This window comes from Trachemys scripta, chromosome 5 (genome assembly GCF_013100865.1).
Source record: "Trachemys scripta elegans isolate TJP31775 chromosome 5, CAS_Tse_1.0, whole genome shotgun sequence".
In the NCBI taxonomy this organism is placed as follows: domain Eukaryota; kingdom Metazoa; phylum Chordata; order Testudines; family Emydidae; genus Trachemys; species Trachemys scripta.
Genome location: NC_048302.1, coordinates 27,317,582 through 27,332,037, shown reverse-complemented (window position 1 = coordinate 27,332,037; position 14,456 = coordinate 27,317,582). Strand labels below are relative to the sequence as shown.

General features: G+C 41.7%; 1 protein-coding gene across 3 annotated transcripts in view; it reads left to right on the top strand.

The window, feature by feature from the left end:
* PPP3CA (protein phosphatase 3 catalytic subunit alpha) overlaps positions 1-14,456 on the top strand; it is a 306,754-nt gene that overhangs the window by 129,489 nt on the left and 162,809 nt on the right. For all 3 annotated transcript variants that reach the window (XM_034770986.1, XM_034770988.1, XM_034770987.1), the window contains one exon: positions 333-533. In XM_034770986.1, coding sequence (XP_034626877.1) covers positions 333-533 — 201 coding nt within the window. The remainder of the gene's footprint in view (positions 1-332; positions 534-14,456) is intronic.

Sequence of the window (14,456 nt, the reverse complement as noted above, 5' to 3'; positions counted from 1 at the left end):
CCCCTGTTTTTAACATTTTCTGTAAGCAGTGACTCACTTTTAATCATGTGTAAGGGATATAAAAACTAGGTCCAAGATTTTTTTAAAAAAATGTTTGAATAATAGATTTTGGGCACATGTGCATGTTGAACAGCTGATGTTAATTTGCTGTCTATGGTATAGCCACAAGCTATAAAGAAAGAATAGAAGATTGCTATTACTTAACACGTATATGCTCAAAAATGTTTTCAGACAGACCTGATGGTCAGCAGAGCTTTGAAAGATTATCTTTTTTTGCAACTAGTGGCTTTTCCCAGTAAAGTGACCAGATATTTTTTGTTTGTGATTTCCAGCTGTCCCATTTCCTCCAAGCCACCGGCTTACAGCTAAGGAAGTGTTTGATAATGATGGAAAACCCCGTGTGGATATCTTAAAGGCACATCTTATGAAGGAGGGGAGGCTGGAAGAGTCTGTTGCTTTGAGAATAGTAACAGAGGGTGCTTCAATTCTCCGTCAGGAAAAAAACTTGCTGGACATAGATGCCCCAGTCACAGGTAAGTGCCAATTTTAAATTGGAACATGCAAACACATGCAATCAGGTATATACTACTCCCCTGAGAGGTCGGTGAAAGTTTCCTACTCCACTGACTGCTCTCAGTACTTAACTCTGCATCTCTGAATCCACTGCTACAATGGCCTGATCCTAAGAGTTGCTGAGATCCTTAACTTCCACTGATATTAGAGGAAAGGACCTTATGGATTGAAAACTTTTGTTTCTAAAATATGGAGAGTTCTCTAGACTAAAATATAAGATTAAAAGTGTGTTCTAAACCTCATAAAAGATTATAACTGCCTGTTTTACCAGATGTTAATTCCATACATTTTACAGATGGCCTTCACTACAGTAGCACCATTCAAACTTAGTCAGTCTTGCTCTGAAGGAACAATGATGCTGTAGTGAAAGGAAACTTCATTATAAGTGTTCAGAGCAATAACAAATGGGCAAAAAGAAAAAACTAGAAGAACTTCAGCATATTATTCGTCTGGGGAATTAATGAATTGTTCTGATTAAAGAACCCATTTTGCCCTTGGCTATCAAACATTTCCACTCACTCATTAATTCTCAGGAAATGCCTTTTGCCTTGATCTTCCTTCTCTAATTGTCTCCCACTTCCGACTGCATTCTGTGAATAGGAATGCATTTGCTTGTTTTAATACTCTTTTTGTATTTTTATTATTTTTTTTAATTAATTTTTTTTTGTTGCTGTTATAAACATACAGTTGCTGTTGCGAGAAGTTGATGAGTCTTTGGCAGGAAAACTGATCCATGGCTTAGAGAGTTAGTTGCAGGGCTAAACATTACTTTCTCCTATTATGAATCCTAGACATAAAGGGTTTTTTTAAGGAGACGGGAGGATTTGTATGTTCTCTTGGTTGCTTTTCTGTTTCTGGTAAAGCTGAGCCAGAGTGGATAGAAGAGTTACTTTAGTCAAGGAAGAAAGAAGAGCACCAAGACCCATAATTAGCATTGGTGTTGTCCACCAGATACTATGTGAACTCAGCAAGTCCTTAATAGTTTCGTCATTTTCAGAAGAACTACTTCTGAAACCAATAACATGAAGCGGGACATTTAAGCATCAAATGTAGCATAATTTATTAAATTCCGTTTTCTGAAATATCATCAAAACATGGAACCCTAGGTAAGTCTCCATATTTGTTACTTGAGACAATGAGTCAATCATATGTTCTCTTACTTGCTTGGGAGGAAATATGCCTCATGTAGCTCCATAGATGAACCCTTTGCCTGATTGAGGGGAGTCTTAGAGTCTGTAGGCTTTGCCTGCAAAAGAGAACCAGGGTTGTGCAGTAGATTAAATGGAGGAAAACAAGTTCTACAGGGATGCAGCGCTCTCTCCTGAATTAGGGGGTCGGGAATTAGGGGATGCCACCTCTTCCTTCACCACGATTGGGTCTTTCAGAGAGGTTGTAATGTGTGTCGACAAGTGATTCTATGTGATTCATGCGATCATCTCCTTTTCCATTCACCACTAACTCTGAGACAGACATTCTTAGATTTTTTTTTTTGTTAATTATTCTGAGTACCAGTAATTTAGCAATGTTTTCTCCCTCATCCCAGATTAATCCCTGGAGGCCTCCGCCCATTTTAGTCTTGTTCTCTCTTATCTGAGTTTACATCTCTTTTGACCATCATTCAAATTTATTCTCTTCTGGCAATGGGTTGAAGTACTACTGTATTTCCTCGGTTTGGCTAATGGCCGTTTACCTGAAAGCTGACATGGTGAAGCTTGTATCCTGATGCCTGCTACTGAGGTAATTCGATAGTTCATATGCTCTGTGAACAAACCCACGCTGTAAACTGAGAGCTGGAATAGCAAAAATCACTAACAGAAAGACAAACATCTAGAAAAGAGAAAAAGAAAACCCTTGTGTGATACACTTTCTATTCAGTAAAAACAAAGTGCACAGCACTTTTCAAAAACAGCAGAAGAGCAACAGATTGCGTAGAAGTATATGGAATACCAGAAACAACCCAAAAACCCCTCTTCTAGGACAGAAGAGGTTTCCAGAGACTAATTTGGGGGGAAGGGGAATAACAAGAAAAACATAAACCAGTAACCTAAATTAGAGGAGAGGAGGAAAGAACATTTTAACATGAAATAAAAAGCTCAGTGCAAACTGTCGCATTCAAGATTCACAACTGGAAATCGTTGGACAAATTCCTCTGACAGGTGATCACTTCTTGAAGACATATTCACTTTTTAGGGAAACAACTTTATATCTGGTTCTAGATATGACAATTGGTGAAAAGTGAAACAGATTACATCTATGATATTGAGATTAAGAAAATCATGGATTAATACAAAAACACTTGCACAGTCATATGCTTAACAAATGTAAGAAAAAATCAAAACATCAAGGAAAATATTTCAGACTTAATTTTTGGGGGGCAAAATATGTACCCTCAGGAAAGGATTATACTGGGTACATTTGTATATAAAACCGAATGTGAGATGGTTGGTAGTCTGGGCTTTGGTTTAAAAAACCCCCATATTTACTTGCATAACAAAACATTTAATATGCAATGAAAGAACATTATTTTGTGTTATTAATTGATTCTTGTTTGGTTTGGCTGGAAGCAGTAATGTGATGTCATTTTGCATTTCATTTTTTAATGATGCATATGGTATCAGTCTTTTTTAGTATAAAAATTAGATTTTGAGTGGGTGCAAAAATATTTCACAATTAATAGTTACTGGTCCAAACAGTTAAGTAATTTCACTTTGTTATTGAAGTATTACGATCAAGCCTGTTAGCGAAATACAATTTTAACTACTCTAGGCTCGCAAATTATAAGGACAAACTTCCCCTTGAGGACAGAGCCCAATTTCAGTCTTTCATTAAAAAAGTCAGATTAGTGGAAAAACATCCCTACAAGCTGCAGTGGATGCAGTGGACACGGCATTTAGAGGACTTGCCACGGATATACTTACGAGGTATAAGTCTTGACTTTGTTCTTCGGGGTTCCCCTGAGAGGTGCAGAATACCATAAATTACTTAGCATTCAGTGGATCAAACTTGTTCAGTGAAAGAACTGATAAGTCTTTACACTCGTTGAAAGATTCTCGATTGACCCTTTGCTCCCTGGGAATTTACACCCCGGCCTCAAAGAGAAAACACCACAGGCAAGTGTATAGGCCAGGACCCTCCCTCACACACATTCTTCCAGTTGAGCCTCTGCACAGGCAACAAGAGTTCAGAGACCTACTACCATAACCTCTACCTATTCCCTTCTTCCCACCCACTAAGGGCTACTTTTGATGCTTTCTGTCAAGAATCACCTACCTTATATTAATGCCAACCACTTCGGTCTCCTCCCCACCGCCCTGCTCTGGGGACTGTCTCTCACTTTGTGCCCACCATAGGGACACTATCATGACAGACAGGTGGATTCTAGAAATCATCCACCATGGTTACTCCATTGAATTTCTCTCTCTTCTCCCCCACAATCTCCTTTACTGGTTCCTCTTCAGGAACCACTCTCATGAGGAGATTATTTACCAGGAGGCAGATTCTCTTCTCCAGTGAGGGGCAGTAGAATGAGTGCTCAGGGAGGAGAGGGTTCTATTCCCCTTGCTTCTTAGTCCGAAAAAAAGACAGAGGGTGGAGCCCCATTCTGGACCTTTCACAACTAAATATCTTTATTCAAAAGTCAAAATTAAGGATGGTTATGCTAGCATCAATAATCCCCTTCCCACAAGAGGGAATGTGGTTCATGGCTCTTGAAGGATGCCTATTTTCACGTAGATATTCATCCATCCCACAGAAAGTTTCTTTGGTTCCTGGTAGGTCAGAATCACTACCAGTTCAGCGTCCTTCCCTTTGGATGAGCAACAGCACACAGGGTATTCACAAAGGTTTTCTCTGTGGTGGCAGCCCAAATGAGATGTGACAGCTACACAGTCTTCCCAGACTTGGACGACTGGCTCCTCACAGGTTGGTCCAACCAAGAGGTCAGGTTGACGACTTTGTCCCTGCTTCCTCTTCTAGCAGTGCTGGGTGTCTGTGTGAACAAAAAAAAAAAAAGTCCATTTTGACCACCACTTAGCGGATAAACTTTAATGGAGTGACACTGGACTCAACTTCAGCAAGATTGTCACAGAAGGATTGCAGTCAATGAGGTATTTGATAACACAGGTTACTCACAGACCAAAGACTATAATCAAAGTATGCCTTTCTCTGCTAGGCCACATGATCTTGTGTACTTATGTGGCACTATTTGCCATATTTAATTTACACTGCCTTATAGGCTGGCTCTGGTCCGTCTACTCACCAGACAATGACCATCTGAACATTACTGTGATTGTTCCTGCCAGGCTTATTGCCTCTCTCTTCACCTGGTAGTCGAACCCGGAATGAGTTTGAGTGGGAGTCCCATTCAACACTCCCGCCGCCAGTGCCATCATAGTACAGATGCGTCTCTTCTGGGATGGGGCGCTCACCTGTATGGCCACAATGCTCAGGGCAGTTGGATCTCACAGGAGGCCAGACTATACATCAACCTGCTGGAACTGAGAGCCTTCTGGCATGAAGGGCCTTTTCCCCACTCATACATTGACTCCAGAGCCAAATAATGTGGGACATCATCACCACGGTCTTTTATATAAACAAGCAAGATGGAGCAAGATCCCTTCCCTTCTGCCTGGAAGCAGCCAGGCTTTGGAATTGGGCCATCAGAAACCATACAGTTGTCCAAGCCACTTACTTACCAGGTATTCAGAATTCGCTAGTGAACAACCTAAGCAGGCACTTCTCTGCATGAGTGGGAAAATACACAGCTGTGTCCTGAGTGAAATAGTCACTCGGTGGGGAACACCCCAATGGGCTCATGCCATGTCCCAAACAAACAGGAAACTACCCCAGTACTGCTCCCGAGCAGCTATGGCCCATGACTCCCAGGGTGATGCTCTCCTGTTATCATGGACAGACCAACACAGATATGCCTTTCTGCCCATCCCCCTGCTACCACAGGTCTTGAGAAAGATCTGTTACGACAGGGCCAGAATCCTTTTCATGGCACCCAACTGGCGCAGACATTTTGTTTCCTGGAACTTGTGAGAATATCAACCTGTCCTTTTATCGGGATCTGCCCCTTCCTGGATCTTGTAAGTCAGAAAGATGGCAAAATCAGACACCCTAATCCAGACCCACTTTACCTCTCAGCCTGGTGTTTGGATGTGTGTCAGATTTATGGTTATGTTTGGAAGCCATTTTTACTCAGAGTAGAAAAGTTTCAACTAGGAACTGTTACCTAGCTAAATGGAGACTTTTCTCTACATGGGCACAGCACAATCACTTTTTCTCAGACTCTGCAGATATCCCAGTCATTTTAGATTATTTCCTATCATTGAAGAAGTTGGATCTCTCAATTAGCTCATTGTGGGCCCATCTCACAGCAGTCAGTGCCTTCCTTCCTCCAGTACATGGGGCTTCTGTTTTTATTTGCCCAACACAAGTTAGATTTCTTCAGGGCCTAGTCATGGCCTTTCTGCCTGTGGTCAAGCCCACATCTCAATAGGACTTCAGTTTTGTGCTGTCATTATTTACCATATTACCATTGAATCTTATCCCACATTTTTAGTTGCTGTTACTTTGGCCAGAATGGTGAGCAAGATGGGAGCACTCATTGAACCATTTTTCACAAGGAGATCTCCTTTTGCCTTTATCCTAAGTTCCTCCCTGTGACAAGGGACACTTAGCTCTTGAGTGCCTCCTATTGGCTGGGTGTGGTGCTGCAATCTTTTCCCCCCTGCTCCTGGTGCCCTCTGTGGGTTGCCAACCTCGTTAGGTAGGTCTTCAGTGGCTCGGGTGTCCAGCTAAGTCGTACAATCAAAACTGAATGAACACCTTCCAGGGGGTAGCAAAGAGATTAACCAAACTCACTAGGGTCTTCAGCTCTGTCTCTGGGCCCTGTGAGTCTAGCCCCATTCTCAGGCTTTTAGTAGAAGTCCAGACAGAATTGTTGGACTACCCTCACCAGAGTCTTTAGACCTTCTCTGGGTATTTTAAATCTAGCCTCTTTTCTTAGGCTTTTTAAACTTTCCAGGGTTTAGGCCTCTCCGGTATTGGCTGGTGGGGGAACCTAGCCCGCCCACTAATCCAGATCCCAATCCAGGGACGCTATACACAGCTGCCCTGTACTGCTGTCTCCAATTCACTGCTTCTATCCCTGGGCCTTTTCCCACATAGTCCCTTTCCTTTCACCTGTTACCTTAGGGTTACATTTGTCAGGTCCTCTCATTCCCAGGACCAGTATAACTTTCCCAAAATAATTCCTAGAGCATATCCTTTTAAAAAAAAAAATCCAATCTTGACTTTAAAATTGCCAGTGAAGAAGAATCTTTCACAATGCTTGGTAAATTGTTCCAAGATGTCTCCCTAGTCCTTACACCAGAGGGATCTTAAGAGTGGAGCAGGTTTAGGGAACTGGGAGCTGATAAAATGATTATATTTGCCCTATCTAAATCTCTTCAGTCCTAGTGGAGATAGCTTTAACTGAGGCTCTATCCAGCACTCAAAGCTTTCTGGAATACCAGGCTCCAGCAGCTTCATTTGAAGATATCTGAGCATTAGATGGAGGAAACTTATTGCAAAGTTTTAAATGAAAGAGGAATGACTGTTTGATCAGCTGTGTAATGCCATTCTCTGGCCAGTCCTTCATGCTAGTCTCCTTTACAAGACTCCAGCCCTGATTCTGCAGCTCCCATATTTACTGTATTTTCTGGCGTATAAGACTACTTTTTAACCCAGGAAAATCTTCTCAAAAGTCGGGGGTCGTCTTATACGCCGAGTGTCGTCTTATAGGGCGGGTGCTGAAACTTCCGAGCCGGACTGGAGAATCTGCGGTCGCCGCAAATGGTGGGGGGAGCTCAAAAACGGCCGTGGCCGCATCCCCGCCCGATGACGAGGTGAGGGGGCGCCTCACCGGGAAGGTGTAAGTGAAGGGCGGAGCAAGCTGCAGGCGTCCGGGACACCCGGGGTATGGAAAAAAGAGATAGAGCGGCGCTGTGCCCAGAAAAACACGCCTCTTTCACCCGTCTGGCCCGCCCTTGTATCCTATTACCGTACCTCCTTCTCTGCCTCTCAGATCTCGCTCCTGAGGACTGCAGTGAAGCGGCGCAGGCGCGCATGTGCGAGATCTGAGAGGCAGAGAAGGAGGTAATAGGATACAAGGGCGGGCCAGATGGGTGAAAGAGGCGTGTTTGCGCTACCGCTCTGATAGTCTTGGAGACAGGGAGGGCTGGGCAGGCAGGGAGAGCTGACCAATCCAAGCAGGCTTTGTATACAACAACCAGCCAATCGCCGGTAAGGTACATCGCTTGCCGTGATTGGCTGGTTGTTGTATACTGGGTACCACATACAGTACAGCACCAGTATCTGTACCTGTTCATACAGTATAGCACCAGTACATACAGTACAGTATACAAATGTCCAACAGTCAAAACCCCATCATGGCTCCACCAGCAAGAAGAAAGAAATATGAAGCCAGTTTCAAACTTAAAGTTGTAAACTTTGCCATGGAACATAATAACTGCGCTGCTGCAAGACAATATGGAGTAACAGAAAAGATGGTTCGGGACTGGAAAGCAAATGAAAAAGCATTAAAGAGTATGCCAAGGGGGAAGTGTGCATTAAGAAGAGGCACTCCACATTGGCCAGAACTCGAAAAACATGTAGCAGACATGGTGAATGAGCATCGCCAAAACGGTTATGTAGTGACACGAAATAAAATACATTTGTTTGCACTTCAGTGGGCCAAATCTAACCCAGATCACAGCAACAGATTTAAGGCCACTGTATCCTGGTGTACTAGATTCATGGGAAGGCATAATATGGTACTGAGGCAAAAGATGAAAATTGCCCCAAAATTACCTGCAGATCTTGATAGCAAAGTAAATAGTTTCCATCGATACGTAATACAACAGCGCACTAAACATGACTATGCGTTAAGTAGTATTGGAAATATGGATGAAACTCCAATGAATTTTGATATGGTTGGAAATAAAACTGTCCATCAAAAAGGTGAAAAAACAATTTTAATTAAAACAACAGGACATGAGAAGTCCAGTTTTACAGTGGTACTAGGATGCACAGCTGATGGCGCCAAACTGAGACCAATGATTATTTTTAAAAGAAAAACAATGCCGAAATTCAAGTTCCCTGTTGGTTGTTTTGTACATGTGAATGAAAAAGGCTGGATGGATGAAGAAGGGGTAAAGCTATGGCTTGATAATGTATGGAGCAGGCGACCAGGTGGACTTATTCAAAAATGTAGTCTACTGGTGTGGGATATGTTCAGGGCTCATTTAACTCTCAGCACCAAGCAAATGCTTGCAAGACTAAACACAGATGCGGCAGTTATTCCTGCAGGATTGACATCGTTGGTACAGCCACTGGATGTGTGCCTAAACAAGCCATTTAAAGATCGCATTCAAGAACAGTGGAATGAATGGATGGTTAGCGGCGAAAAGTCATTCACAAAGGAGGAAACATGCGTGCTCCACAGTTGGATGTTTTGTGCAAGTTTGTCATAAAAGCCTGGAATGATATTGATGCAGAAACAGTAATCAAGTCTTTCAAGAAGTGTGGCATATCAAATTCATTAGATGGTATGGAGGACGACTACTTGTGGCAAGATGAAGAGGAAGCCGAAGCTGAGACCACACCATCTGATACGGAATTCGATCCATACGATGACTGCCTTACAAATGTATCACAAGATGTCATTGATGTACTTATGATATCAGATGACGAACAGGAGGATTTTGAAGGCTTTTAAAGGGAAACTGTCACGCCAGCAAAACCTGTAAAAATACCGTAGCTTGCAGTTATGATGGGCGTTGCTAACTCGCCAGGGACTTGCCCGGCACTTGCTCTCTCTCTCTTGTTTGTTATCTTCCTCCTATCATCATCAGTTCCAGTTTGGTTGACAGCTTAGAAAACAAACAGTATGGCAGCTCCCATGGGTTTATTGTCTTATCCTTCCTTTCAGCTTTAGAGTGAATTAGGAAAAGTTTAATCCACTTGCACTGTTTTATGTTTACATGTTTGATGACAAACAGCCTTATGTTTATAAGTGACAGTTTTCCTGCTAAGTACCTGCATGTCATAAGCATTTGAATTAAAATTACCATATTGAAATCAAATCTGATGTTTTTTTAATTTTTTTTTGGTGTGCGTTGGAAGAGGGGTAGTCTTATACGGCGAGTATATCCCAAACTCTATATTTTAACTGGAAAAGTTGGGGGTCGTCTTATACGCCCAGTCGTCTTATACGCCGGAAAATACGGTACATACATTTAAAAAAACCCACTTAGATTAAGGTGACTTAAGCATATATCCTTTACAGCAATATGAATACTTAAAGCAAGGAAATTCTAAGTTAAAGCAAAATTCACACCCACTAAAAGACCATGTACTGTCATCTTGATACTCAACCACCCCAACATACTATTATCCTTCTCAAACAAACCTGCTTTCGGTTCAGAACACAGTAGAGCCCTGTTCCTTCTCTGGGGAATCTGGGTGCTACTGCAGTACAAAAAAATAAATACTGTCCTTGTCAGTGGGCATATCAAAGACAGTGTAACTTACACCACAGCTATCTTAACTCTGATGTGGTCATTTACTTATCCGTGGATCGTATTATGAATAAGCATGTGAAACGGTGTCTGTGATGCGAATACAGAGATGTGGATCTGATTTGCCTTTCACTTAGTAACTCCTTTACTTCAGTGGAATTAAATCTGACTTAAACTGGTGGAAGTGAGAGGAGAATCTTACCCTGTAAGCTTAAAATAATTGTCTTTAAGGAATGTAGGACTGAAAGACGTGGTGAGATTGTGCACTGGCATGTGATTATAAGTTCTTTGATGTATGTATGGAGGGTGATAATGTATTCTAATTGAGGCTACATTTGTGCCATGAGGTAGGGGTGTGATGCCTCTGCTTGCTTACACGTACACATGCCAGCTTCACTGAGCTAGCGTGAGCATAAATAATAGTGTAGCTAGGATAGTGGCAGCAGAGGCACGGGTTTCTTGTGCCAAATACATACTCATGGGGTTCAAGCAGGTTTGTACTCAGCATGGCTAAGCCAAGCCACCTCTGCCACCACTGCAGCTATCCTACTCTTGATGAGAGCTAGCGCGAGTATATGTATGTGAGCACGGAGAAGCACACTCCTCGCTCAAGGACCAGACATAGCCTGAGTGTGGTAGAGATAATATTAGTGCCTTGGTTGGATTGAGTACCATGATGATGTGGAAATGTTGCCTTTTAACTCATGATTTCCTTGTTCTTTAGTGTTTGTACTGCTGCAAGAAAATACACTTGAGCTATCTAAACTAATTTGTGTGTGTATAAAACTCGAAACCCAAAGTGGCATTCAAAAATCTCTTCTGCTTATAGAATCACACAAACTGGAGATGGAAAAGCCCTCTCCTGTTGCCAGCAAAGGATTATTCTTCGCTATTTTAGGCATTCTAGTCTCAAATGGCTTTTGCTGAGGCTTCTAGCAGTTCCTTTGGGAGATTATTCCATGGGCTAATAGATCCTACTGTCTAATTGTTTCCTGATGTTCCACCTGTTTTCCCCCCAATTGCTCAATTTAATTTCATTGCTAGCATAAAAATAACTGATATCAACAGGCTACCAGAGCCACATGAGGTTAGAACGTTGACAGAATCAAGAATTGCTAAATTGATCAACGCTAAGGCAAGTTGTTAAAAGCATTCATGCAAACATCACGGTAAAAGCCAATGAAATTACAAATTACATTGAAAGGTAGCACACACTGAAATGTTCTGTTCCCGCTGGGAACCAAGCAAAGCAAGCTCTTTCTCTGCCTTTTTGAACGTGAAACAGGTATTGACTAATCGAGAGCTATAATGTGGAAATTAAACAGCATTGCTTACTAGGAAGCGCCAAGCAATGCATAATTTATTCCTATTAGTGAGGCGTCAGTAGTGACTCCATAGTTTAAATTTGAATTAACTTTTTATTTAAAGCAGGATTAAAGCTTCTCTATTTCACACTTCAACAATTGAATTTATACTCCTGCTGTACTACAGTTATTGTTGAGGAGACCGGTAAATGTCCAGAACACTCTGGTGGATAGAATACTTACTAACATCCAGGAAAAAAGATCCAATTCCAAACTTCAGTCGTGAATATGTGGTGTGTTTGGAGTCTTTTTTTTCCTCACAATAGTTACGTAACCACAGTCGTAACAAATTCCAGCCACTTCAGCATTAGCATCAAATCTCAGACACTATTCCACTTTTGAAACCTAAAAATTAACCCGAAGAAAAATTATTCCCCTTATTTTCCATAGCATAGCTTATCATCATCAGGGCTTGTCTGCATGGGAAACTATTATACCAGTATAACTTCCCATATCAACATTTATTCTAGTATAAAGATGACTGCTTTTTACTTTAGCTTAAACCTCTTCCAAGGTGACATAAGTTAAACCAAAAAAGGCCCCTTCATATTGGAGAAAGCCTATCTACACAGCAAAACTATATCCGTTTAAGTTCACACCATAGCTTATGTTGGATAATTGTCCTGGGTAGACAAGCCCCAAGAGAAGCTGATGGATCTGTCACAATCCAACCAACTTCCGTTCACTTAAAGCATACAACCATCTATGGTGTGTACACCTGTTTCCCTAAAATCACTCAAATGCACAACTTTAACTCTGACGTCAGCAAGACAAAGGTTACCAATAGACAAACTTTTACTCGAAAAATATCCTGTTTCTACCTTCTAAACACCAGAAGTCAGAGTTAAGGTTTTACATTTGACTCTGACTGTACAGTTATGTAAATAATAAGTAATTACCAGAGTGTATATATTTGTATGTTGGAGGAAGGAGTGGAGAGGGAGTGAGTGAAGAGCATCACATTGCATCTACTCTTCTTATACCACCTGTGATACCTAATGATATTGCATTGATTACAGCTATCTGCTCCTTACTATATAGTGAAGAAGCTGAATTTCCTGGCCCTTTTAAGAGTAGCTGGCAATTAAATAGATTGTATGACGATATAAGGCTGTGTCACAATGTGGCAACACACCAACATAAAAGTAAATCTAAAATATCTCAATATATAGCACAGTCTCAAACAAGATTTCTAATCGCTCTCACTATTTCAGTATTCTCTTTCCCTCCAAATAGAGAGCCTTGAAATTAATTACTGTTAATGACTTAACAAGTGAAGTAAACTAGGCTGAATATACTGTACAAAAATATTTGGATAGCTGATCAGGATTGATGCTGCTGTTTCTGTTTTTCATGCATTACTGAAATATCATTATATATGGTTATTGAATCATTTGTGGCTGGTTAAAGATTATGGCTTCCAAAGGAGGTGAAGATGGAAAGCAGCATGTGTTTAATTTTTTTTTTGGTCCATCTCTTCTCCAAGCAGTTCTGTCTGTTCCAGATATGGATTGAAATGCATCTGCCTAGATCCTCAGTAGGACAAAGTGATTGTGTCTCTCAGCTTAATTGAGCCTGCTTCAGATATTAGTTTCTTCAGCATCTGACATTCTGGCAAATCTGACGTATTCTAGTAGCAGCTGCTTGAATCAGTCAAAATGCCAAGACAGTGGATGCTGCAGCCTGTATTCTTTACAACTACCCCGCTTGTTACTCCTTACAAATAATCCATTTCCTTTGGAGTGAAAATCATGTAGCTGTGTAAAGTGAAGTGAAATGACTGGCCCTCTGTTACACAGCCCTGGTATAGCTCCTCTCGCTGGACTCTCACCAGAATGCTGTGTTTGGGTCCCACCCCACTGGGACCATGTGTTGTTTAAGCTTCCTTTGATCTGAGTAGGCTGCAAGTACCATTTTATAGCCTGTGCCTAAGAGACCAAGCTAGGCTGGTTACACTTGATAGAAATGGGACCCTGCAACCCAGTTGCCCTAGGTCCCCAGGACCAGTGCTAAACCCCCTATTCCCCAGTAGCTTAAGCACACCCTTTCCCAGATCTTTAGCTGTGTGGGTGCTCTGGTTAACAGTTCAATGACGTGGTAATTGAAAACAGACACACACTTTGTATGGTTTTGGGGAACTCTATCTCTTTCCTCTAGATAGCACAAAAAATACACAGATCTGGACAAAATAATATAAGAGTAGTATGCATTTCCCTGCCTTCATTTCTTCACCACTTATGAGTGTTCTTTGGACTTAGGTCAGTCTTCTAAATTAGGAGTTCAGCATTTCCTCCTTCACAGGACATCTCTGGATCGTGCAGTCTCTGTTTCTTTTTTTCTTTGGCTGATACCACAGTCAAACAGGCCCCATCTGCTACAAAAGAAGGCCCTTCTGTTTTTCCCACTGTCCAAGCTTCCTTTATCTCTGAGAGTCCCTTGGAGTTCTCCCCAAGTCTCTCAGGCTCCGTGATTTTTAAAACCGGGTGTTAACACCCGATTTCTTTGTGTTGGGGGATTTTCAACTCTCCAATCCCTAGCCCCCAGCAGAGAAGTTGGAGAAAAGTGGTTTTGCTTAGGATGTGGCCATCCCATCATTCCAAGATGCTCTGATTTGAATGGCAGCCATCAAGGTTTAACAGTGCTCCATTGACCCTGGTCTGGGAGATGCTTGACAGCAATGACAGCATATGGCTGACTCCACATACACAGAGACATTCTGTGATACAGCAGTTTTATAAGATCCCCAAATTGTCACAACCTCATCCTCAAATCCAAGTTTTATTTCTAAATAATGTGACACAACACTAGACCCTTTCTGCAGTGAGGATGAGAGATGCTCTGGTCTTAACTGGTAGAAGTATGTGGAGTGGAGACGCCTGAAGTGACTGAAAAAACAAACTCTCATGCACAGATCCAAAATTACCATCTAAGGTTTTATTCTGACATTTACATT